This window comes from Loxodonta africana, chromosome 5 (genome assembly GCF_030014295.1).
Source record: "Loxodonta africana isolate mLoxAfr1 chromosome 5, mLoxAfr1.hap2, whole genome shotgun sequence".
In the NCBI taxonomy this organism is placed as follows: Eukaryota; Metazoa; Chordata; class Mammalia; order Proboscidea; family Elephantidae; genus Loxodonta; species Loxodonta africana.
This window is the reverse complement of record NC_087346.1, coordinates 72,397,933-72,425,100: the sequence shown is the minus strand read 5'-3', so window position 1 is coordinate 72,425,100 and position 27,168 is coordinate 72,397,933. Positions and strand designations below refer to the sequence as shown.

The following is a 27,168-nucleotide window of genomic DNA, read 5'->3' as shown; positions in this document are numbered from 1 at the left end:
CAAATGCATACTCCTAATGTCCACCTCCTCAAGGACAGACACATTCTAGCCACTTTCAAAGAGCTGAACCTACTGTGACTAGAGTCCCCCCGCCCCACCTCACCGCACCAGCAACCCCACCCATCAAAGAAAAAGAAGACGCCACAACTGCTGGTCGCAGAGCGTAAAATATATTGATGATTGTAAAGGGACAGTCTGCAGACAAATGGTCGGTCTGCTGAGATGACGGGCAGCATACATACATGCGGTTTTTTTTTTTTTTTTAACCAAGTCATTAAATTTTTAAATACATCTCTGTTTTCCACATGGTGGTGGTGTTTGTTTCCATTAGCACAGGTTACTACTCTACAGTTTCTCCTAGAGTAAATAAATACACTGGCTAAGTTTGCAGGGCAACTACAGACTTACTTAGGTGTTTAACAAGGTGAACTATTTCACAGCCACTGCATGAACAGCAAGGTCTTTTTCATTTGTTTTGTTCACTGCTGTAGTGGAGAGGGTTAAAGTTTCCATTTATTCTTTTCACATGTTTAGTCATCAACAGGCTCCAAAAGGTAATGCAACAAACAAACATAAAATCTGTTAAAGAAAAATTCGAATTGTAATTATGCTGTAGGGTTTTTCAGGACACTTAATGTCAGATAATTTAAATTTACAAGAGAAAAAAAAAGGTGTTATGGAAAACTAAGTAACAAAAAATATATCTGTAGAATACACTGGTCTGTTGTAAACAGCTCAGAAGGGCAAAGAAAACAAAAAGTCCTTCTAGAACGTTAAGCAGTCTAGTGACAAACTCTGCTTTTTTTTTTTTTTTTTTGCTTTTTTTGCTTTCCTCCTAGTGGCTATTTTCCTACCACAGTGTTGAGCTTCATTATTATATTAAATAACTTATATGGGTAAAAACGAGTTTGCTAACCAGCAGCCAACTCAAAATCTTGTAGGAAGAGGGAGGAGAGGAATTCACAACACAACACACACTAACAGGAAGCAACTCCGCAGTCAGCATCCAACCACTCTTCCCTCTCTGGCAATACTGACAGAGCTGAGTTTTGGGACCTCAATGGAGGGGTTTTTTTTCCCCTCCCTCCTCTCCCTTTTTCATTAAGTTAACAAAGAAACATGGGCTTCCTAAGAGCCAGCACTCAGCTGGGCAAGTCCCATTAGCAGCAAATGTTCAACCAAATAAACACATACACAAAAGAAAGCTCCATCCAGGTGCAGAGCTGTGATTCACATGGAAATTCCAGGAGATGAATCATGTGCAGAGCTGGGATCTTTAGAGGATTCTTTCTCAAGCGTCTTCAGTGAACATTTCAGTCTCATGAAATCCGAGTCAATCTGTCAGCTGTGGGAGATAAGTTCCCCATCTGCTCTGGAGTGAACCTGCTTTCTTTGCTGACTGGAGCACTCCAGCGGCACCGGGGTACTCAGGATTTCTCATGGTGCTGGATGCCAGAAAATAAAGACCAGCCCCTCAATGATCTGCATGACGGCAGTGCAGCAACAGCGGAGCTGGTGGTGGTGGTGGCAGGAGCAGTCAGCATCCCATATGTTAAACTCTGCCTAAGAGGCTTGACCTGAGTAATAAGGAAGACAATATAAGAAAGAATGCAGGAGAATATGTGAACTAGGATTAAAATGCCTTGCTTATATTGGCTTCATGCTTCTTGTGTTTTAAGCTTGATTTTACGTATTTAAAAACAGGAAAAAGAATTCAGCTGTGAAGCCCCTTTTTTGGGGGGGCAGGGATTGCTAATCACTTAAAGCAAACATTAATGGTAAAAGGGTTGTTTATAGGGAAATCTATGTCTTGTATGGCTTCATATTAAAACAAACACACAAAGGTTACTAATGATTAAAAAAAACAGCTTTTAGGTACATGCTGTCTTCTCACAGATGACCTGATTTCACAGACAGACAAGGACATCCTCATTAACATATTCCATGACCAGTGGGTATGCTTATTGAGTAGGGATGAAAAAGGTGTCTGCCCTCAGAGGTGTATCTGTCATTGCCATTGTTGAATCCAACTGCCTGCAATGAATGGCTCTAGGGCCAGCAGGAAAAGCATCTACATAAAAATATCTTTACTGCCTTCCAAGGTACAAGGTACAAGTTCTCAAGTAGGTACTATCATTTTAGAATAGTTAGTTTAGCAACTACTTGACACATGTGGCTTTGTAAGTTGTAATAGCCTATTTCTTTTCTTTATCCTCTCATGGTCGCCATGCCTTGGCCAACACCTGTAGTAACCTAGCATCATTCAACCGCATGGTAGAAGCATGGATTAAAGAGCAATGGTGCGTAAGACACCATGTCAAGAGGTGTGGCAGATATGAAGTAGAGACCCTGGATATTACATATTAGTAGGCAAAGACCTGCATGCATTACAAAACAAGGCTTGCTTGGTAAAAGAAGTGTACTCTCAACTGGACTATAGGACTAACTGCATCCATGAACTACTGCCTCCTCTGTCACAGGATCAGTAGAACTGGATAGTGCCCAGTTACCATTACCCAACGTTTTGATCAGGGACACGAAAGATAAATCCTGATAGAAAAGGGAAAAATGTGGAACAGTATTTCAAATTCTTAAAGTTTTCAGACTTATTGGACCCAGTGAGACTAGAGGAATTCCCAATCTACCGCCCTGAGACAATCTTTAAACCTTCAACCAAAATTATCCCCCGAAGTCATCTTTAAACTAAGCAACAGTTTAGCTCAATTAGTAAAGAATGTATGCCCTGAGTATTGCACTCTTTTAAAAGATTGTATATATGAGACCAAATCAACAACAGTAACTCTAAAGCACAGACGAGACGTTTAGGGGGGGCAATGAATCTAAGTTAATGGTAGTGAAACAATTTGAGTAGAAATACCGAAATTGTTTACACAAAGAGAGGAATGTAACCAATGTCGCTTGAACTGTATGTGTAGAAATTGTTAAATAGGTACATGTTTTACTCTGTATATTTTCACTAAAAATAAATTAAAGAAGAAAAAAAAAGTGAAGTTTTTCTGGGGAGAAATAGATCAGGGAGGGGAGGCACTGGAGCTGAGTCTTGAGAAGGGGCAAGGTACAGGAAAGGCAGTATATGGATTAAACACAAGCATGAAGGGGAGACTGTGGAGCCCATGGCCCCTTGAAGAAAAACTGTAACATGGAAATTAGTCTTTTACACCAAACAGTACATCTCTACTGAGCTTATGGAAACCTTGATGGCATAGTGGTTAAGAACTGCAGCTGCTAACCAAAGGGTCGGCAGTTCAAATCTGCCAGGCGCTCCTTGGAAACTCTGTGGGGCAGTTCTACTCTGTCCTATAGGGTCGCTATGAGTCAGAATCGACTCGACGGCAATGGGTTTGGTTTTTTGGTTTTTACTGAGCTTATATATATATTTCCTTATATATCATTCATTTTATTCGTGCCACTGCTTGTCCTTCAATGAATCCTTAGCAGAGGGATTATTATCGGGTAATTTTGCACTCCTGTACAATTGAGGGTAGATTTGTGCCTAAATTTAAAGCAGTACACTCTCTTTTTCACCTCATATTTCTAAAATCTCCAATATATTATGTTGTCACATTTGAACCAATCTAATGTTAACTGTTGTTGTATACTGTGTGTCTGGTACACAGAGACATGGGAAGAGACTAAACAATTCAGTCTTTACCTCTTACTAACAAATCATTGACTTACAGCCCCTTCCAACCTAACCAATAATCAATAGCAATATGGCATAAAAGAATAACAAACAGAAATTATGGGTAGGTTTGGGCAATTTTAATCTGTCTAGATTCCATAGATAATATAGATATCAGGTATCATTTGTCCATAGCCAATTTATTTACCAATTAAAAAAAAAAACTTTAAGAAAAGTAATAATAGCTAAGCTGTACCTAGAGATATCAAACTTAATGCTTTTAAGAGACAGAGGAGATTAAAAAGAGAAATATGGAAGGCAAAACTCATCTTAAAAAGATAACCAAAAGGATTAATTCCCAAATCTTTTATCCAAAAAGATATTCTAGGTTCATGTCTTACACATGAATAATATTAAAGAGTACAGTAAATATCTTTTAATACAAATGTAAAATAATACAGAATTTTAATTTCAATGTGCATTGGCAGGCACAAATTTTCATAAAAATGTAACCGGGCATCAGCCCTGCAGGTGTTACACCCCCATGATTCTGGGCCATCGGCCATGTCTTTTTCACGTTTGTGTAGGGAATACAAGAAACACCTGCAATCCTTTGCCTGTCACCAGGAATTGTTCTAAGATAGTAATTCCAAGGTTTCTGTAACTCATCTCTCCTCAAGGACAGGTAAAAAGAAGCAGCTCTAGTTTTCTTTTGAAACAGACAAAATGAGACAAAACTAAGCTTATCTTGGAAATCTTGTTTCATGAAACTTAGTCTAATATGCAGTATAATGAAGGCTCTCAAATGCCTCTGAGGTCACAAAATGAAGAAGGGAAAGTTTGCTTGTCAACCCTGGTCTGAAAAGGTACATATCCTCAGTTTCTTCGTGGAAGTAACAAAGAAAACAATTTTGATTATACTGTATTATATCCTGGCCTGTTTTTTATGCCCATTAAAGTGTTTCGAATGATTAAAGGATGAATTTACCTATGCTAGTTTTGTTTGAAAATTCTAACCGAATAAAAACGTTAAATACTCAGGATTAGGTTTGAAGTCCCAACTCTCTCTCAAACCAAAGAGGAGACTAAGATCCAGTAGGTAAATGACATACCCAACTTTATTAAACTAGACGGTACTTAAGTCTCTTTTATCTCAGGTCAAACAAAATTTTAGAGTTAGAAGAACTATTCAGAAATGTGATCTGAACTTCTGATCTTTTAGATGAGGATAGCCAGAGGTGCTCTTTCACTACAAAAGGTTATTTCGGTTCCTCATCCCACAAAATAATGGGAGAGAAAAGAGGAGAAAACTACACTCACTGTATATCTACCAGTAAAAAAAAGAAAATTGGAAGTCATTAAAACTGAATGGTGGCAAAACAGAATTCTATGCCACAAGGAGAATTCGATTAACAGGACATAAGGCAAAGAGGACTAGGTAGGCAGGGATCTCCCGTAGAAAGCATGTGGCTTTCTTCAAGTGAGACCAACATCTCCCTTAGATTTAAACAACAATGAGACTCACCTTAGAGACTTCCATCTGTCTTTCTCTATATGATTTTCAGGTCCTTCACTCTCATAAGAAGCCAAGTAGAGAGCTATAATCAACAGACAATAACAGTGCATTAACGCTGAAGCCTTTTCCCAATAAACTATCTACCACCATTTATCTCTTTGTTCAACTTAAGCCAAACCCTATTGCAAGACACACTCTTTTACATTAAGTGATGACTGAAAAGATTCATAGTGTCATTAAGAACACAAGACAGTGCTTTGCCTCTGACTGGCCACCATAACAAAACCCAATGGCCTTCAGGCCAAAAAGGAGCTTTAATTAGCAAAGAGATAATTTATAATGCAAAAAGGCTTATAAATGTTAGCTGTATGATGCTATCGTACACTCAGAATTATGTTTTTTATAAAGGGGTGGCTGAGAGAAGATCCTTTCCTGGCATCCTTGTTTTTAAAAACTCATAAAAAGCCAGGTTTTCCAGGCCAATTTTCCACCCTTCTAATTTTTTTTTTTTCATTTTATATCAGAAGGAACCTTCACTCAAAGGTTAAAAAGCTTGTTATTAATCCCATTTGTAGAGGTAAAAAATGATCAAATCCCCTCCAGAATGGATATCACTAATAGTAAGAATCAAAAGTCACTGGTAAATATAGTCTCAAATTGGGAAGTACAATGAGCTCTTAACTGTTTGTTTTGTTCAGGAAATAGGAGTTGTGGCAAACATTTGCACTGACATAAAATTAATACATGCATAAATTGTTAATTTTCCAAAAATTAAAACACATTAATAATCACATTTAAAATCTGGTGGGCTTAATCTTTCATGTGCTTCATTCATTATGATCACTACCAATCTATTATGGGAAACTGTTAATCTATAGGTGCTACTGATTCCTATACTATTAAAATAACAAATCACTGGTGTGAATCCATGAGTCTTCTACAAACTCTAACTCTCTTTAGGTGAATTTTTTTCTGTAGATATTCTATCACTTTTCCGCCTGAAATCCCCTAATATTTTAACTTTCCACCACTTTTCCAAACAGTATGGGGTAGCAATAAACTTATTTTTCCCCAAAAATTGCCTTCAACACCAACATACCATAAAACACCTTTATCTCCACTGAAGCTGAAGCCAGTCCAAACAAGGGAGAAAAAAAATTCCTTCAGTAACTTTCCATTTGTACCCAAAGCTCTGAAGATTTGGTATTATAATCTTTAAACACAAAAACATACTGTTTATGAGTGAATTTTAAGTGGGTGCCTGATTCAATATTTTCAGAACAAATCATAAGGTTTTCTGTGTGATGACAAACTCTTAAAATGGAGGTCGTCAAGGGACAGACCTCATACTATACACCAAGCACTTACACACTAATTTCCTAACTGAAGGGTAGATAAGACAGCTGCAAACAAAGGGCTTACTCACCATCTTCACTGAAGACTGGGACTGTTAGCAGGTACTGCAAGATCTTCCGATCCCTCTCAAATGGACACTCTACTTGTTTCCATGTCATGAACTCACTTACTTGCTTGGCCAGTTCCCAAAATTTCTGGAAAACAATTAACAAAAAAAAAGGAAGAATTTAAAGGCAGTCATCAAAAATTGAGACAGTTCCATTTAACATGTTTCCCTCTGGTTTCTAACCTTCTGAGTTAAATAATTTTCTTAATTTTACAAAGATTGCATTTGCTAGGTATAAGTAAAGATGTGGAGCCCTGGTGACAGAGTGGTTAAGAGCTATGGCGAGCTATGGCTGCTAACCAAAAGGCTGACAGTTCGAATCCACCAGCCACTCCTTGGAAACCCTATGGTGCAACTCTACTCTGTCCTACAGGGTCACTATGAGTCGGAATCGACTTGGCCACAACACGTTTTTTTTTTGGTTTAGTAAAAATTTAATCATTTCTTCCAAACAACAACAATAATAATGTAGGTAATCTATTCCACTTGGTATCATAAATTTCTTAAAAATGTGTTGTTGGTTTAGTTGTTGTTGTTAGTTGCCGCTGAGTCAATTCTGACTCATGGAGACCCCATATGTTGCAGAGTAGAACTGTTCAACCAGCCCTGTCTTCGGAGGCGCCTCTTAGTGAGTTTGAACTGTCAACCCTTTGGCTTGTACTCAAGCACTTAACCATGTGCACCACCCAGGAACGCCTATAAACTAGTAGGGAAAGAGAAAACTTGGTTCTGTAGCTTCAAAATCAGAGTGAGCTTTGGGTGCTTGGCAGTGGGTGTGATGCTGGAGAAGCTGCTCCTCCCTGTATTCTGTTCTGTACCCTACCTTATCATACTTACCTCGAAATTGACATGGCCGTTCGGGAGGCGGTTGGCACAGCCTTCATTGAGGAAGTAAATATCTTTAATTAAGAGACTGAAGAAGGGTATCACAATCTGGAGAAAACAAAAGATTCTGGTTTGTTTATTCAAATAAATATTTAGCTTCTCATCAAACAATAAGAGATTAACAAACAACATTAATTCTGGATTTCATGAAAGTCCTCAATGAATTAAGATTTGGTGTTTTATTTACCTCATATGTCAGCAGTTTCCTCGCTTAGGTAATACAATGCTATTAGTAACTAAAGCATGCCAAAGACAAGTGGGTGGTGGGGGTGGATGGGACAGTGTTGTTGCTACAGTTTTCCTATTTTTCACAATGCAATAGTAGACAATAAGATCTGTACATTCTAGCTATAATGAAAGGAAAAAAATCTAAAAGAGTTCTCTTTTTCCATTTAGCAACCCCTTGTTTGCAGTAAAATATTTAGAGAATACCTGTCATTATAGGTACTAAGATTTTAAGATGACCCATCTCTCTGCTAGAATCAATATCGCCATATTACTTAGATTTTTACATTCCAGATGAACTTTTTTGCTTTTTAGATGATACTTTTATTTTATCCTTGAGCACATTGCTCAATGTAATGGGAGAGCTCGGGGTTGTAGGCAATCGTTGTGGTAAACTTCATACTGAGGAGACTTGACAAGTTAGCACGCATTCTCGTGGGAATCACCTCAGTAGGAACTTGCACGATGTGTTGTGAGATGTGCCCCCAAGTGAAGGAGGAATATAAATGTGTAAATTAAAATTAATGGTCGCTTAAAAAACAATGAACCTTTTTTAGTAATAGTTTCCTGCCTCAAATCTTTGTTTTGATGAGGTGATTATTTAATTAAATAATCTAAAATAATAAGCACTAAGAAATTACCCTAAATCTTTCTAAGCCCATAATGAACAAAGAACAAAGCTCAGATACAATAACTTCCACTTTCTCTCAACTGCCAACACATTTTTATAAGATCCCAAATTTGCCACAATGCAAGAAATGCATCAAACGCAAACTGGGGGTCTTGTTTCTCCATGATCAGGTTTTAACTTTTTCTAAGCTCATGACTCACGTAGTGTGTCTATACTAAATGAATGGAAGGTCGGAAAAATGTTTTTTGGCTCACACATGAAAATATTAAATATCAATTCACCTCTAGAGAGAAATTCAGATTTTCCTCTAAAGTCATTTGCAACAAAAGTTCTGATCATTTTTTGTTTCACTGATCTCTGAAAATAACCGAAGAGAACCTTCAATTTTGACAAACTACTTGAATATACTTCTACTCGTTTGCTGCTATTGGTGGAAGTCTCTAAAGCTGAAATACTAAAGATCTCATTTTCTTTTTATCATCTCCTTCAAATCTTACTTCATATTTCTCTTCTATTGTGGAATTAAACAGCTTTAGTAAAAATGACGAAAGCACACCTTAAGCTTGCCTCTGTGAAAGACATATGTGAGTGGACAGTGCTGGGCCACAGGATCTATCAGACATAAGTCTAAAATATGGCCCTGTCATTATTGCATTTGTAAAAACCTATGTGGGATCAAACTGACAACAGCAACTCTAAAGGTTAGGCAGGAAACTTAGGGGGGCAGCGAGTTTATGTTAATGGGGAATGAATAATTCAGAAAAGGAGGGTGAGAATGGTTGCACAACTCGAAGAATGTAATCAATGTCACTGAACTGTACATGCAGAAATTGTTGAATTGGTATATGTTTTGCTGTGTATATTTTCAACAACAAGAATACACACACACACACACACACACACACACGGCTCCATGATTTCCTGGGGTATAGCCAGGAGTTGGCAACTAAGGCCCTGGGCCAACTTGGGCCCACTGCCTATTTTTGTAAGGCTTGTTAGATAAGAACCGTTTTACATTTTGAAGTGGCTAGAAAAAATCAAAAAGAATATTTCATGATGCATGAAAATTCTATGACATTCAAATTACAGTCATAGAGTTTTACTGAAACAGGGCCACACTTATTTGTCTACATATTGCCAATGTCTGCTTTTGAGCTACTACATTAGAGTTGAGAAGTTGCAACAGAAGACTGTATTGCCCACAAAGCCTAAAACATTTACTATCTGGCCCTTTATAGAAAAAGTTTGCAGACCACTGCCATAAGCTTAACAGGCTCAGAAAACCTAATCTCCTCACTTTAAAATAGGGACAGCAGTAACTACCTCAATGAGGTGTGATGAGAATTAAATTAAGTAAAACAGATTTGATCTCAAATAAGCACCCCCAAAAACGAATGGGCTCCATACAGGGGATACATATTATTGATACACTGAAAAGGTAAGGAAACACCATAAAGCAGCTCCTGGAATGGGGACAAAATTATAATCAAGATGTAACATTTGCAGATTATAACAGCTTTGAAACAAGAGCTTTATATCTGTGTTCTATTCTGTATGCTGCTCTCTGAGATTCTTGTGGTGCTGTTCATTTATTCTCTCATCTCAATGTTTAAACTTTTCACAAGGTTATGTCATGTACCTCTAACTGGATTATAAGGTCTGGGTGGCAGGGGCTATACATTATGTGATTTCTGCACCCATGGGTCGCTGCAAGATGCTGTAATAATGTCTGAATCACTCCTTCAAGGGAACAGATGTATAATTAATCTCACTTAGGATACTCAACTGCTGTTCCTTATGCCCAGATCCAAGAAAGAAGTCTTACAGGCTTCAATTTCTCATTTACTTGTGGGTAATCCACTTCAGATCTATAGCCACTATACCAATTTACCATAGCAAAAATCAGAAGACGTTAAGGACTCTGAATTTCCATGAGCTAAGGTGAAATGTACAGGTTATTAGGCAGAGGAAGCCCTGGTGGCGCAGTGGTTAAGCGCTAGACTGCTAACTGAAAGGTCAGCAGTTCAAACCCACCAGCAGATAAGGCAGTCTGCTTCTGTAAAGCTTACAGCTTGGAAACCCTACAGGGCAGTCAGTTTTACTCTGTCCTATAGGGTTGTTATGAGTTGGAATCGACTCAATGGCAATGGGTTTATTAGTAGGGCAAGGTAAAAGTTTGGCTTCTAGAAGGCCTTAGATGATGACTTTAGTGGAAAGCTGTTCAAGTATTAATGTTTTCCAATTCCTTTTCAAATTATTCTCATTTCAGAGACTTGGAAACTATACCTCAAAGGTATTACTAATTCCACATATGGAGATAAATGCTAATGAGCAGGACTGAGGGCACAAGAATAGACTCAGAATGGCAGAAGGATTTAAAACCATGTAGTCATAATGAGGAATGGTTGAAAACTTGGGAGACACAAGCACCCATTGATGACAAAAAAAAAAGCCATTTAAAGATACTTTAAGGGTTCCTGTGTGAAAGACAGATGTGATTTGCTTTATTTATTTATTTATTTATTATGGAACCTAGGGAAACCCTGGTGGCGTAGTGGTTAAGTGCTACAGCTGCTAACCAAAGGGTCGGCAGTTCAAATCCGCCAGGTGCTCCTTGGAAACTCTATGGGGCAGTTCTACTCCGTCCTATAGGATCGTTATGAGTCGAAATCGACTCGACAGCACTGGGTTTGGCTTTTTTTTTGTTTTGGTAATTTTTAAGGAACCTAGGGATGTGCTGCTTTGACAAATAAACTTGGGATTTGAAAGAATATTAAAGATTCTATTGCTCTAGCTATGTTGGAAGGGAGATTTTAAAACAGAAAATTACTTCAGAATAAAGACTCCTCCCCTTGCCTCAAAAAAGAAAAATGAACCCCAATTTTTTTTAAATAAAAGATAGATTTTATCCAGAAATGTTTTCATTCTTGCCCTTTGGGACCAATTGTGAAATGTAAAACAGCAGAGTCTTTTAACATGGTGATGATTTCATTTGAGAATTCAATCCATATTTCTCACATAGAAGCATTTTAAAAAATAACTAAAGGAGTAAGAGTTTATTAAATGATGTAACGGGTAAATACTTCGGACTTTTTCTGGAAAAGGATGCTACATTCACACAAGTGCAATAGTCAGTAAGCCTTTTTGAAAGGACTGGGCTTCAGATTACTTGGGCCAAGGTAACCGCAGCTCCCTGATGACAGAGATGAATCTACGGCCTCCTTGCTGAAACAAAGCCCAACAAATGCTCACTGAAGGCCATGCAGAGAGGTCTTTGTACCCAACACAGAGAGATGAACCAGATGACATGCAGGGCCTTCAAAATATCTTCACACTAGAGGGTGCTGGGATCTCCTCATGTATGTGCTTGTTTCCTGAAGCTTAAAAAGACCCTCAGACTACATCTCTTCTCAATCTAGTCACAGGAGTACTAAGATTTGCCAGGTAAAATTTAAAAGCTGGTAAACTCTGTTGGGCTATAGCAAGACGGTTATTTTTGTTTCATTCCCTCCCTCTCAGACTCTGCGGTAACTTTATTATCCAAAAAAAAAAAAAAAAGTGTATTTACAATACCTTTCAAACTATTAGAAACTGTCTTTGTATTTTCTTGGGAACTAGGCTCAGCATGTTTTAAAGGTGGGGCTTCGTTTTGTGTTTGTATTTAAGATCTTTATTACAGATAACTAAGATTGAAGCTTTTTGAGGGGGATGGAGGGTATAATTGAGATGTCCTGTAATGATTTTTACCCTCACTTTTGTTTGTTTGTTGAAGACACAGTTTAAATTAAAATCGAAACAAAATCTGAAACACAATAGTGTTCATCAAGCAACCTTCATTAGCCCCTTTACCACAGCCAAGTGTTAATTTCTCAAATAAGATCATCTTCAAATGGTGAAACAACTTATTCCTCCTCCAAGAAGGTGTGACATTGAAAAGTGCTAAGAAAATACCCTCAGAATCAAGAGGATGATAGATTCAGGATAATATTAAATCGTTTAAAGGTGGGGTAAATAGAGTAAGAAAAAAATAGAGTCAGGGTCATTAATTTCTCAGACATCATCCCTGTACTTGTAATGCCACCCACAGATCCAATTAGTAACAGCAGGCTTAATGCTATAGCAACTAACCTACTTTCTGAAAATAAATGACTTCACCGTGGGGGAGTAACTTAATTCTTTTAAGAGAAAAGGTTATATCAAGTCAGTTACCTTGTGCAGAGCTTAAATGTCTATTTTCTTTGCAGTCAATTACTCTCTAATGCTATTAGTCATCCTAACATATGACTTAATTATTGCTTGAAACACAACTCAGACGTACTACAAAATAATCATTTAACTAATACAGTAATAACATGGTAGCATACATTTGCAAAGTTTTATACCAAGTCACTTTTTCCTTTCCAAAGGAGAGAAAATGCCCAAATTTCCTTTAGCATACTCTTCCCCTATGTGGCAAGTGATAAAATTTCTACGTTATACCAACTTCCTTAAATGTGAACAGGAAAAAGCAGCTCAGTGTAGTAGTCTACACTGCTGTCTCCTGCAGAGCAAAACATGCCAACTCTACCACAAAGATCACTGCTTAAGTACCTACCTTCTCTCTACTACTATGAGCTGTTAAAGACCTTTGTGCTGCCCCACGAAGAGCTGTTCGGTAATTACAGAAATTGCTTGAAGGGTCCATCTGATGCTGGAGACAGAAGAGAAAAGAAGATAAACTATTTGATTCTCACGTGCAAGAAGTTTACATGATGACATTTTTAACTGTACATAAAAATTTCAAAATAAGTTAGAGAATGCATTAGGAATATCATTTATCTCTTTCATAAACACATATACACATGCAACATATTAGAACACAAAGATTTTCTTTCCTGAGCTTTGGTTTATTTATACAAGCTGATATCAATTTCAATAATGTTAAACCTAGACTAAATTCCTTCCAGGTTAACTGCTGAGATTAGACCTAAAACTAATAACTAGTAGTCAAACAGCAGCATTAGAAAAATCTACTCGTTTTATGTGAAGGTCAATGGGCCAGTTGATAGTTAACCGTGTACAGTGATACAACATTTTGTAGGACTTGTTCCTTGTCCTTGGTAGCAAATCATTCACAAATAATTAAAGCACTGGTTTTTTTATCTTGCAAGAGGAAGCCCTGGTGGCATAGTGGTTAAGTGGTACGGCTGCTAACCAAAAGAATGGCAGTTCGAATCCACCAGGCGCTCCTTGGAAACTCTATGGGATGGTTCTACTCTGTCCTATAGGGTTGCTATGAGTTAGAATCAACTCAACAACAGTGGATTTAGTTTGATTTATCTTGCAAAACAGAAATGAAATTAGACTGTATGAATAAAGAGTCACATAATACATCTAATAATAATTCCTAATTTGGGGGAAAACTTGGGAAAGAGCCTTTTCTTACCTCCAAAGATAGAAAATTGAAAATACCAGCACACCAAGGCAATCCCGTGTTTTACACAAATAGCACGCACAATACACAGTCTTTTTCTAACAGCACAAAACCTCCCCCCCACCACTATTTTTGTTACCATACTATGCTGAGCATTATATGCGCGAGCTTGTTACTTACGTGGGCACATCATTTGTGAAAAGATACGGTATTAAAATGGGTAAGATTCAAACACAAATGTCTTTTGCCCAAATCTTACTACCTCAGAGATATAGTGGAAGGCCTTTTTTAAAGGTTGGCTAAGTGCATTGAGAGGATGGTAGGTGTGCATTTCTCTAGGGGATGAGGAACTCCTCCCCAGACACACTGAAGATAGATGAAGCTAGCAGGTCCCCGATGAAGGAAAATTCTCTGTTGTTCAGGACCCAAATTCTATCCTGGCATGCAATGTGATATGACCGACAGGTCATGATTTCTCTAGTTGATCAACCACAAAGTGGAAACCTGTCTATAAAATGACTAGTCCACAACCTGATTTATTTCTCTCTCCAATTCTAATCTACCTTTTCTTTTTCTGGGTCTGCAAGAATAGATGGGCTTTTCCATCTGTAGTCCTGTCTGATCAATGGGCAAGATCACACATGGAAACTCCACATTCCTGTGTAAAATGTTACTCAACAGCAAGATGTCAGCTTTGCATACCTCAAGAATGTCAAACTTTGCAGTCTTCACTTTGGCCCAAGTTTTCTTTAGTCGAGAGACTGGGCTCATATTCATGCCAGCTTCAAAGATAAAATGGAAAGAGAGGAAAAAAGAAGGTTGAAATAAAGAAATAGAATAGCCATTCCAACTTACACTGTTTTTAAAAAGTATCTATTGTTAAGTATAAATAAGATTCTACTAGTTAATAGAAAGTTATAAACTCTAATTTTGAAATTTTTTTTCTTGCAAATTCCCCCTAAGCCTACAAATAACATAACTGCTCCCATTTACTTTTAGCAGGGGTTAGAGAACTGTCTTTAAAGGACCAGTGAGCCACATGGTCTGTGTCACAACTACACAAACAATCTTGTATTTCCATTGTAGCACGAGAGCAGCCATGGCCACTATGAAAACAATAACATGGCTGTGTTCTGATAAAATTTTATTTATGGACATTGAAATTTGAATTTTATATTTGAATTTTTTTTTTTAATCGTTTAAAAATACAAAAACCACTCTTAGGTCACTGGGCATTAAAAACAGGTGGTGGGTGGGATTTGGCTCACAAGTTGTAGTTTGACCTAGAACCTAACATTTCCATATATGATCTCATATATCCTCTATTCCTATAAAAGTAAGCTGAAGCTCCAGGGGATAAGAAATTTTCCCAAAGTCACCCAGTTAACAAGTAGCAAAGATGGTAGCTTATACTGATCTGACACCAAAACCCACATACATTTGAACATGCTATGGTGCCTTCCCGAATGATGCTTTTTGTATTACGCCTACTTGAAAAAATGTTACAGAGATTGTTTATACAGAGAGTTTGCACCAGCCTAAATAATTTTGTATATTAAGTCTATGCACCAACATTCATAGTTTAAAAACTAGTATAAGAATATTCTTTTTTTATTTAATTAGATAAAATGTACATGCAGTGCAATACACGAATGTTAAATATACAATTAGAGGAATTTTGACAAATGTGTAAACCTGCAGATCACCATTCTAATCAAGATATAGACATTTACTCACCCTAGAAAGCTCCCTTGCACCCTCTTCTAGTCAGTCCCCACCACCCATAAAAGTTACAACAGTGGTAGCTTACCACCACAGACTGGTTTTGTCTATTCTAGAACTTAATATAAATGGAGTCATACTGTATATATATTTTTTGTGTCTGGCATCTTTGCTCAGTATAATGATTTTGTTCACTCATGTCTTATATATATATATATATATATACATATATATATATATATATATATATTTCGTTTTCATTCCTGAATAGTATGAATATATACCATAATTTGTTTAGCCATTCACCCTTACATGGCATCTGGCTTGCTTCCAGTTTTTGGCTGTTATGAACAAAGCTGCTTATAAAAAGATTTGACATATGTTTGCGTTTCTATCAAATACCTAGGTGTGGGGTATCTGGATCATAAGGCAGGTACATATTTAACTTTAATAGAAACTTCTAAACAATTTTCTAAAGTAGTAGTACCATTATATACTCTCATCAGCTACATCTGAGTGTTCCACTTGCTCCATTCTCACCACTGTATGGTCTTTTCATTTCAGTCATTGCAATGTGTTAGACGGTATCTCACTGTGGTTTTAATTCACATTTCCCTACTCAATAATGATGTGGAGCACCTTTTAGTATACTTATTATTCATTTGTAGTTCTTCTTTTTTTTTTTTTTTTATAAAATATCTGTTCAAGTCTTTTGTCTATTTTTTCATTATTTGCCTTTTCATCATTGATTTGTTGTTGTTCACTGCGGTCAAGTCAGCACCAATTCATGGCAACTCCATGTACAACAGAACTAAATATTGCCCAGTCTTGTACCATTTTTATGATCACTGCTCTGCCTGATCCCTTTGTTGCAGTCACTGTGCCTTCCAACCTAGGGGGCTCATCTTCTATCACTATATTGGACAATATTCTGTTGTAAGCCACAGTTTTCACTGGCTAATTTTTGGAAGTAGATTGGCAGGCCTTTCTTCCTAGTCTTAGTCTAGAAACTCCACAGAAACCTGTCCACCACAGGCGACCCTGCCAGTATGTGAAATATCAGTAGCACAGCTTCAGGACTGCAGTAATACACAAGCCACCACAGTACACCAAACTGACAGACAAATGGTGGTATTGATTAGTAGGATTCTTTATACGTTTCTAGAACAAGTTCTTTGTCAGCTATCTACATTACAATATTTTCTCCAAGGCTGTGTTTTGTTTGACAGTTTCGTAACAGTGTAAGAAGCAAATTAAGTAATATTATATTACCTAGATTGTAGACCTTTTAGGCCCCAGATTTAGAGGACCTTCCTGTTCACTATTTTCAAGGAGTGAGCCAGATAAATAGAGCTAAAACTTAGCCAGCATTTTTATGAGGAAACAAATGAGAAACGATATGGAGAAAAGGACTGATGAGAGAGGGGGTTTATCAAGGGCAAGATTACTGAATTAAATTTGGTGACTTCTTGGGCTTCAAATTAACTCTGACTTTTTTTTTTATTCAAATGTTTATTGAGTACCCGCAAAGTATACCTATACTATACTTTTTAGTTTATATGACCATCTAACTGATCATATAAACCAGGATCCTTTTCAAATGAAAGAGTCATTATTAACAATTATGGCAAAACAACAGGTATAAAATGGGAAAACCAAGACATATTGTCACCCTATGTACAATACTTATAAAATGAATGGAAAGAAACAGTGTCACTGGCATTAAAATTCTCAAGCTGTAGAGGAGGAGCAGGTTTGTATAATGGGTGATAAGGTCTGCTGGTGATAAGTACTGTAGAAGCAGAGGCAGTCAGAAAATGTTCTAATTTCTCAGGCCACTTTCCTCCATAGTGATGTAATCATATTATTTAGCCTCAGGTCATCTATCTCTATGATGCTTGATACACAGACTACCCAAACACTTTTCATAACTGTTTATTTAGACACATGCCTCACTTACAAGCTTTTATAAATATTCAGATGAAAATAAATGAACTAAAAGTATTCCATAAATTCTTGTGTAATAAAAAAAAAAATTAGGCATACTTGTACCATTTGAGCTATTTAAACCATTTGGAATGTCCTGAAATAATTCAGGATTAAAAAGCACGTTTTTCATTAACAAAACTATACTACTTTGCAAATTTACAATGTTTACATTTCATAGAATCTATAAAGGGCACGTATCCTCTGGAAAATACTCACAGATTATCGCCATCAACGAGTTAAAATTGCCAATATTAAAACACTCCCGAGCTACGTCAATGAAATACTCAATCATTCTTGCTCGGTGCTTCTTCTTTACAGGCTGTGTAGAAAAAGAGAATACAGGGCAGTTATCCAGCATGCAGGCCCAAAGTTTATAAAGTATGGAAAAACAGTACTGTGAGATAAGAGACAGAGAAGATTAATTTTCTCACCATGCAGATTTCTGTAGCAACTAAATAGCTGAGGCGGTTAAACCATTCTACATAAGCTTCTAAGTTTCGTGTTTTCTTCCGGTCACTGTAGCAAGTCTACAGATAAAACAAAGTGAGCAGATAAGCTGGAGAAAAAAGAATATATCGGGCTCTCATTTTGTCAGATATAGGCCTTTATTCTCAGTTTATAGATTAGAAAGCCTTCCTAAGGCCAAAAAAAAAAAAAAAGGATGACGATGAAAATAAGAGAATAGAAAAGAGAACGAGCTGCTGAAATTCTCGACTATTCTTACAGAGGAAGCAGAATCTCTTACAATAGCCCAGTGAAAGCCCTAAGGTCTAGAAGTACACTCTGACACAATTGTAAAGGCGCCCTTCCCTCTCAGGAAGCTAACTTACTCTAAGTGGGATTGCTCTGTCCTCAGAAACACAATCCAAAGGAGTCTGGGCTGAAGGATTTTTGTTGGCTCTTAAAAACAATCCTGACTGATTAATGGAGTAAGAATACCAACTGCTGTTGACACAGCAAGGAGGACTAAGTCTGCAGGGGACTAGGAAATTTTCTCCTGAAATTAGGTCTTTGGACAAAATTTTTTAGCATCAGGTAGCAGGAAGCCAAATATCTTCCAAGGTAGGCAAATGAATGTCTACAGCATAATAGACTTTAGTAGGGTGGGTGACACACTGTTCAAAAGCAAAAGGATTTAACCTCATCTTGGAGTTCAAGGTCAGGCTTGGACAGGTTAAGCTTTCCTTCCTTCCCAAAAAAAAACCTCCACTAGTCTTCTATTGCAAAATGTGTTCTTCACTTCCTGTATTATGGGAAACTGTTCTAAGGCCGGAAGACAGCTGTTGCCCCTGCTCCCAGAGGAGGCCTTTCATCAGTGGGTGATGCAGTTTTTGGCGAACAATTCAAAATGCTTCTAGAAGTCAGGGGGGAAAAAAAAAGATTCCTTATGTGTGTACACTGATATTACAGTCTGCAGCCCGTATTATTTTCTTTACGTGTGGGCTTCACCCAGGCAATAAACCTGTCATAAGGGATTCACCTGAAAATAAGAGGCAAAGCAGTAAAGACCCTTGCTCAGCAGGCTGGATGTGCTTCCTCTTACTGCCCCTTCTATTGTTGAATCATGAGCAGAGCCTTTTCTTGTATTTTCTTTCTGATTTAATCTGCTAAAACCATTATGCTTTTATCTCCTACCTTCATCACCACAAATGCCTGCATCTACTTGCTGTAAAGGGCTTATTAAATTTCCCAATAAGGAGGAAAAAGAGGCTAAAAGTTGGCAATGGGGTAAGAATATTATAAAGCTACTTAAGAACCTTGCTCAAGAAAAATTGCTATGAATCAGACATGGTTAAAAAAAATTTTTTTTTTTTTATTTTAACACCTAAAATAGAATAGTTTTGATTTTTGTCTCTTGTGCCCACTATCACAGATAAAGGAATTCCCTTTCTGGTCCCAGGGCTGACCTCCTGGGACACTGATAGACTTTACCTTGTCATTGTCCAAAGGGTCCTTCTGCACAAATGCTTGAACAAATTCTTCTGGCCCAATATAATTGAGCCTCTCCTGAAATACAAACCCAGTAGGTCAACAATATTAAGGAGAATTAGAAGAAATAGACAGTTGCCTCTATTGACTTCTGGCACCCCTATTTTTTATGTAGCTTATAAAATAAGTCATTATCCCCAAATACTTTCATTACCTTCAAGAAAGATCTGAACAGAGGCAATTTTCTACTCCGGTCAATGCTCTCAAAGATACTGAAATACCGAGTGGGTTAGGAAATAATATGGTGGCACAATGATTAAGAGCTTGGCTGCTAATCAAAATGTCTGCTGTTTGAACCTACAAGCCACTCCTTGGAAACCCTATGGGCAGTTCTACTCTGTCCTATAGGGTCACTATGAGTCAGAATCCACTTGATGGCAATAAGTTTGGTGTTGTTGTTGTTGTTGTTGTTTAGGGAATAACAGGAGTCCCTGAGTGGTGCAAATACCTAACATGCTTAAAAGGTTTGAGGTTCGAGTCTGCCCAGAGGTACCTCAGAAGAAAGGACTAGAGATCTACTTCCAAAAAGCCAGTCACTGAAAACCCTGTGGAGCACAGTTCTACTCTGACACACATGAGTGGAAATTCACTTGACAGCAACTGGTTTAGGAAATATAATTTGAGGGGGAAGATGAGGAAGGTCAATAAACTCTTTGCTTTTCAGGTCTTTTGTAGTCTCATTTAGTATTTCTTTAAAAGTGAATTCTCAGAAAATCAGAGCATTATATTCAAATATCTAAAAACATGTTCCGACTATTTTGTAGATTATTTCCCATTTGGATCATTTCAACTCCTCCCTGTGACATTACTGCTGACAACTGCATTGTCTGGTTGCCAAGCAAACCAAATATGTGCTCATAAAGGGCAAGAATGATAACAGCCTTACCAGCTCTATGTGAGTCAGCTGCTGGGCCAACGTGTAAGGGTCACTGCAGACAGTAATGATGTCCCGTTGTATGGACTGTGGCTTGGTCTTGAGAACTGTGAGGCGATCTGTGGACGTGGCGCTGATTTTTGCCAGGACCTCCTCGTACTGGCTGAGAGCAGCAAGCTTGAGGATCAGACCCTGCATCATCTGTTGGACATTCTTCCGATACGTCTGCCAGGACATAAGCAAAGGATTACAGTCTAGCTCTGTATGTCAATTTTCACCACTATGCACAGTCAAAGACTATGCCCCAAACTGTTTTACTCTGATGTAAGAGAACCGCCTTAGTTCAGGGCTCTCATAGAAGGATTCAGCCTAGCACTAACAGCCTAAAAGAGAAGGTACAATTTAGGTTTGGCCATGAAAACATTACAGTGATATTTTAGATTAGCTATTAAAGGAATCTATAGGTCGCTATGAGTCAGAATCCACTCAATGGCAACTGGTTTGGTTTTATTGAGGGGATCCAGTATAATGAGAACCATATATAGGCAGTCCCCAAGTTATGAACATCCACCTCACCTACAACTTGTAGTTACAAGCCAATCCCCCTAAAGCTTATTATATTAAAAATCTGAGGTATTTACAATGGTTCATGATAACAAATGGGCACTACTTTGTGGCATGCATCAAAATATGACATTAGTACTGTATTACTATGTTAAAGATATTTTAGTGTACCTAGAAGTTTTTCTTTAATTTTTTTAGGAATAGAAAGGTACACTATATACTAAATAAGACAAACATTTGACTAACCGACGTTAGACACAAACCATACCTAACTGCTCCAACTTACATACAGATTCGACTTAACGACAGATTTAGGAATGGACTCATTCATAATCCAGGGACTGCCTCTGTAACTAATTTTCCCTGGACCAATACAGAATTGTACCAGTTTGCTTTTGGTGGGTTCAAATGCACTGATACCAAGAAAGAGCATCCTTTTCCTAACGTTTTATCTTTAGGGCCACCTTCTTGATTTCCCCATTCCTATAACTGCCAATCTCATTAATCTAAGGATGTGGACAACTACCCAAAATACACCTTTACTTCCCACCCACCACCCAACCACCTTCCTGACTTCCACATCTATCATGCGCTGCCATGAGGAAACAGCAGATACTCATTTTGGTATCTGACCTCCACTTGCCTCATGTCCATTTCTTCTGAGTTTATGAGTCCATACTAATATTCCCAATCAAACTCTTCCACGTGGCAATTGTTCCAGTAATGGTATTGGCAGGTGCCACCTTGTTTGCTACTTTATTATTCTATAGCCACAACACTTAAGACAAACTGGTTTAAAAAGCATTTCATGTACTATAGATAAATGTCAACCTCTTGCCTTTTAAAACACTTCTAGGTCAAAGAAACTTCAAAATCAATCAATTCCTAGGATATAGTTACCATGATATAGGTTACTGAGTTATTTTATTCTTCCCGTACTAGCCAGAAGCTGAAAAACAACAAATCTTCTAGGTAAATGGTGATGCCCATATCAGAAGAACAGCAAACAGGCTGATTCAGGCTGATTCAATGACAATGCAGTCCTTAGGTTAACAGCTCCAGAGGAAGATAGACTCAGTGAATTTACTGTTGTTAGTTGTTGCCAAGTCAGCTCCAACACATGCGACCCCGCATAAAACAGGGAAATGTTGCCTCGTCCTGTACCATCTTCATGATCATTGGTCTGTGCGAATACATTGTTTTAGTCACTGTGTATTTTGAGTACCTTCCAACCTAAGGGGCTTACCTTCCAGGACTATATTGGACAGTGTTCTGTTGTGATTCAAACTGTTTTCATTGGTTACTTTTTGAAAGTGGATCACCAGGCCTTTCTTCCTAGTCTGTCTTAGTCTGAAAACTGCTGAAATCTGTCTATCATGGGTGGCCCTGCTGGTATTTAAAATACCGGTGGCACCACTTCCAGCATTGTAGCAACATGCAAGCCACCAAAGAACAACAAACTGACAAGGCAGGTGGTGGTCAGTGAATACAGAAAGGCTTATGTTTATGGTTTTCAGTCCCTAATCAGCTCTTTAGCAGGTACTACAGCATCTTTTTCTGAGATTAGTCATCTGAAGATTAAATGGCATCTTACCAAGTATGAGAATTATACAATAAAAAAAAAAAATTCTATTTTTTTAAATGGGCAATTAGTTTACCAGAGCATATTATGAAAAGCCAAATGAATAAACATTTGTAAATTTAAGCTGAGAAAATTTACAACAGCTTCTGGAAGTGGTTAATTCTCCCACAGTCGGTTCAGAAAAAAACACATTCAGCCTTCTTTTCTTCTTCTTGTCTGTATACTCCAGTGAGTACTTTAAACTCGTCCAAAATTGGACATTTTTTCTCTCTAAATTCATAAAAAAAAAAAAAATTCATAGGCCACTGTAAAATCACTAATGAAATGATTAAGTGTTTAAAAAAGCTGAACCTTCGAAACCGTATCTTCCATACAGCATTTCAGTTTAGAAGATGTTATATATTTGGTAATGTGCTTGCCACACAAGGAAAATAAATGTCTCTTTGAAATTTCAAGCTGATCAAAGCCAAGTTGAGGGCTATTTAAAATCACTCGCCCTTACTCCCTTGCTCCTTCGACCTTTATAGCTTTTGAGTTACATTAAAAACCTAAAAACTTAAAATATTTTCTTCAGTCCCTTATCCCCAATAAATGTATACATGAGAGTTAGATACTAGTTCTAAAAATTATGCAAATATTTCCCAGTGTTACTCATAATAAACACTTTCTTGGAGGTACTTTAGTTACGGCATGTACCATCCAGAGTAGAATGTACATTTCATAAAGTGGATGTTCACGGCCATTAAAGCCTATTTACAAAAGCAATCCACTTCTGTCATTATCTTAGAATTTTACTAAACATTATGTGACATGGATAAGGGAATTATCTTCTCCAATAGGTTTTTCTGAGAAAATTTCTGAATTTTCTGAGAAAAATTTTACTTGTTTCCAACAAAACAGTTTTTACAAAGGAATAAAAGAAACATGGCCAAACCATATACCAATGACCCAACCATAGACCAGACTACTCTGCAACGGTTCAAAGAGGACACAGCTATCTGCACTGGCATGGAAGTTTCTGGGACATCTGAATGACTTCGGGGGAAAAAAAAATGAAGAACAATTGGTAAGCACATACACATACAACCTATACATACTACTTCCATGGGTGTAAATATATGTGCATAAACATATGTATACTGAGAAGCAGCTCTGGAAGGATACATACAAAACTAACCACTACTGTTCCTCCTGAGAATGAAGCAAGATTGATGGAAGTTTTGAGTACCCTTTACTTTGTGTGAATTATCTGTAAATTTTTTTTTAACAATGAGAATGAATGGAAAGAAACAGGGTTACTGGTGTTAAAATTCCCATGCTGTAGAGGAGGAGTAGGTTTGCATACTGGGTAATGGTCTGTGGGTGATAAGTCCTACAGGAACACAGGCACTCAGAATATGTTCCAGTTTCTTGGGCCACTCTCTTGTCGACAGTGATACAATCATATTATTTAGTCTCAGATCATCTATCCCTATGATACTTGATACATAAACTACACTACCCAAACACTTTTTAAAACCATGTATTTGGGCAAACACCTTGCTTATAAGCTTTTATACATATGCAGATGAAAATCAATGGACTCCAAGTATTCCATGAATTCTTGCATACTGATTAGACATACTTGCACCATTTTGGCTATTTAAACCATTTTTAAAAGACTTTCCTATCAAATGGGATTTCTTCATTAACACGGATAAGAAAGTTCTTTCCACTCAAAAAAGCCACAAACAACTCATTTCAAAACCTCATCCATTACCCTATGTTTCAGCAGTGCTTCCGAGCATGTTATCATTCCTACATCATGAACCTTCCCCCTTCACAGGATCACCAAGGAACATGCTTTTGTCAGAAATTCCCACTTCTCTGCAGGTCACCACCTAAGGGTACTAGCTGAGAAACAATGAACACAAAAACAGCTAAATAAGAACAGGCAGCAACCTGTCCCTCCCATTCTGATTTAAGTGGTCTGGGGTGCAGTCTAGGTCCAAAAAAAAAACCAAATTCGTTGCTATCAATTTTAACTCATAGCGACATATAAGAGTAGAACTGTCCCATAGGGTTTCCAAGGAGAGGCTGGTGGATTCAAACTGCCAACCTTTTTGGTTAGCAGCCAAGCTCTTAACCACTGTGCCACCAGGGCTCTGCAGCCAGCCTAAGTAAAAATACACCCCGGGAGATTCGAACATTGCGCAAAGTGTAGAATTAATGCTCTATAGAACACCGAGCATATCTGGTGAAAGATTTTTATTCTGCACTTCGGCGTTGTTGATGTCGTTGTTAGCTGCCATCAAGTTGGTTCCAACTCATGGAGACCCCAGGTGTGCAGAATAGCACTGCTCCCTAGTTTTCAAGGCTGTGACCTTTCAGAAGCTGACCAACAGGTCTTTCTCCCAAGGGGCCTCTGGGTGGGTTCGAACTGCCAGTCTTTTGGCTAGAGGTCAAGTGCTTCGCAGTTTGCACCTCCCAGGGACTCCTGCATTTTACAAATGCTTTTTAGGGGGGAAGACGCAGAGGAATATACACTTAAGGACTCAGCTCCAAAGAGGTTGCTAGTGAGCAAAAAGAAGCAGGAAAATATCAGGGAAATATGTACCCAATAAGGAATAGGGGGAAAGTTATTCGAATAACAAAATACTCTCTCTCTCTCTCTCTCTCTGTGTATGTGTGTGTGTGTGTGTTGGAGAGTGTGTGACCTCTTTAAGTCTCTTGCTGACATTTGATTCTATTAAAGAAACCAAGGTTCGTGTTGTTAAGCATGCTTCCTCACTGAGTCATGAATTGCTAAATATGTACTTATTCTTTTTTATAACTTCAAATGCCAGTGACAGTAATTACCTGGGAAATAAAGATAGAAGTTCCTATTATAAAGACCAGCCCCGTAAGGAAGAGAAAATTGCATTCTACCCGCTATAGTCATTTGTCATGTAATTCAATCATTAGTTTCATTTTATGTTTCTCGCCAGCAAGTCCTAATAAACCACTTCATTTTGGGCAAATCCCCAGGGGGGAGACATATTAAGCCAAATTATGTGGAACTGTGGTAGCCAATTCAGAAGAACCTGACTAAATTATATATAGGGCACACCTGGATTCACCGACCGCCAACAACAAAAAAAAAATCCCAAAATTCCCAGGCAAGCAGCAACAAGTCCCACCTCAAACCCACACTCCTTTCAGTGGAGGGAAATCACTTTTTTCCTAGTGCAACAATTGATTCATTGGTTTGTTCATTCATTTATTCATTCACTCATCCATTCAAACGTTGCTGAGTGCCTATTATATGTCAAGCACTGAGCTACAAGTCAGGGATTCTATGATGAGCAAAGAAAGTGCAGCGTGGACTCCAGTGGGGGAAACAGACAACAAACAAGCAGATAATGGCTAACTGCAGAGCGCTGTGAGAAAAATAGGGTACTAGTGATGAAAGCCAATATTGGGGTGGGGGCTGGGGTGGTAAGAAAAGGCCTCTCGGAAGACAGACACTTGAGCACATCCATCACAGATAAGAAGCCTGCCAAGCAAAGAACTGACGACAAGCATTTATCACACATTTTTAAAGCTGAAGAGGACATTAACACACAGCAGTTACCTCTATGATTTATATAGTGATGAGGAAATCAAGGAGTAAGGGATTTAGGGGGCTTGCCAAAGCACCCTCAGCTCAACCAGCTGCTAAGTGTGGACTTGGTTTCTGAATAGTGGATAGAAACCACTGAAGAAAATAATATCTCACTGTGAAAGCTGCTCTGAACAGGCAGGTAATATCTGTACTCAACCCCTAGTTTTATCAAGTCCTCAGTTTGACTTGGTTTATATTTTACTTCCTCTTTTCATTCTCAAAACGACTTGAAATTCTCCATATCTATGGCAGGTATATCAAGGATATGTTATTGACACAACAGTGCTGAAAAGGAGACAGGGTAAGAAGGCTGTTTGGGCTTTTGCTCAGTTCCACGCCAACACTGAATGGCTTGATCCTACAAAAAGAGATCACATCCTTCTGACCAATACAGATAGAAATTATCTCCCTTTTCTATTCCCATGACAAGAAGGATCTAGAGCTATCATTTTGGCATTTTAAAATGCTTACTTTTTATCTTAAGAAAAAAAAAATCTTAAGGTGCCCCATTTGGAAAGAACCAAGTTGCAATTTCTAGCTCTTAAAAGTTAATAAAAAAGCTCACTAGCTGAGTGACATATGACATACAAAGCACCTAAATACAACTTAACCGAAATGAAGTGCTGCCTGTCTGACTCAAGGTCTCAGCTTTCACACAAGAAAATGACCTCAAGATGCCACTAATCTTTCAAGCAGTTTGTCATAAACCAAGGCCACTGAGCCCGCACTGACTCAGCCAAGCTACCCAACAGCTGACTCCTCTAATATACGATTTACTACAAAACTACCCTGTGATGCTTAACTTTTGCCTTTGTGAGAAATCTACCCATTTATGCCTGGCTGGAATCGGTAATAGGCAAGCTGATTTTAACACCCCTAACTTGCAAAATGACTCAGGAAACCACTCAGCCTTGCAGAAATGATGGCTGTCTTGGGCACCAGGGTTTAATATAATGTCAAAAGAGAGCAGTAAAAGGGTTAATTCCATTTCATGAGCTAGAACATAATGCAGAGAGGCCAACTGTAAATTTTTCAAGCACTAATTTTATAG

General features: G+C 38.0%; 1 protein-coding gene across 3 annotated transcripts in view; it reads right to left on the bottom strand.

Annotated features, from left to right (window-relative positions):
• Nucleotides 1-495: 495 nt before the first annotated feature.
• Nucleotides 496-27,168, bottom strand: part of RASGEF1B (RasGEF domain family member 1B) — a 43,166-nt gene continuing 16,493 nt past the window's right edge. For all 3 annotated transcript variants that reach the window (XM_023553327.2, XM_010594114.3, XM_023553328.2), the window contains 10 exons: nucleotides 20,362-20,574; nucleotides 19,419-19,493; nucleotides 17,918-18,013; nucleotides 17,703-17,805; nucleotides 14,478-14,557; nucleotides 12,957-13,052; nucleotides 7,459-7,554; nucleotides 6,586-6,709; nucleotides 5,169-5,241; nucleotides 496-1,577 (listed from right to left, as the gene is read on the bottom strand). In XM_023553327.2, coding sequence (XP_023409095.1) covers nucleotides 1,553-1,577; nucleotides 5,169-5,241; nucleotides 6,586-6,709; nucleotides 7,459-7,554; nucleotides 12,957-13,052; nucleotides 14,478-14,557; nucleotides 17,703-17,805; nucleotides 17,918-18,013; nucleotides 19,419-19,493; nucleotides 20,362-20,574 — 981 coding nt within the window. In that variant the 3' untranslated portion in view covers nucleotides 496-1,552. The remainder of the gene's footprint in view (nucleotides 1,578-5,168; nucleotides 5,242-6,585; nucleotides 6,710-7,458; nucleotides 7,555-12,956; nucleotides 13,053-14,477; nucleotides 14,558-17,702; nucleotides 17,806-17,917; nucleotides 18,014-19,418; nucleotides 19,494-20,361; nucleotides 20,575-27,168) is intronic.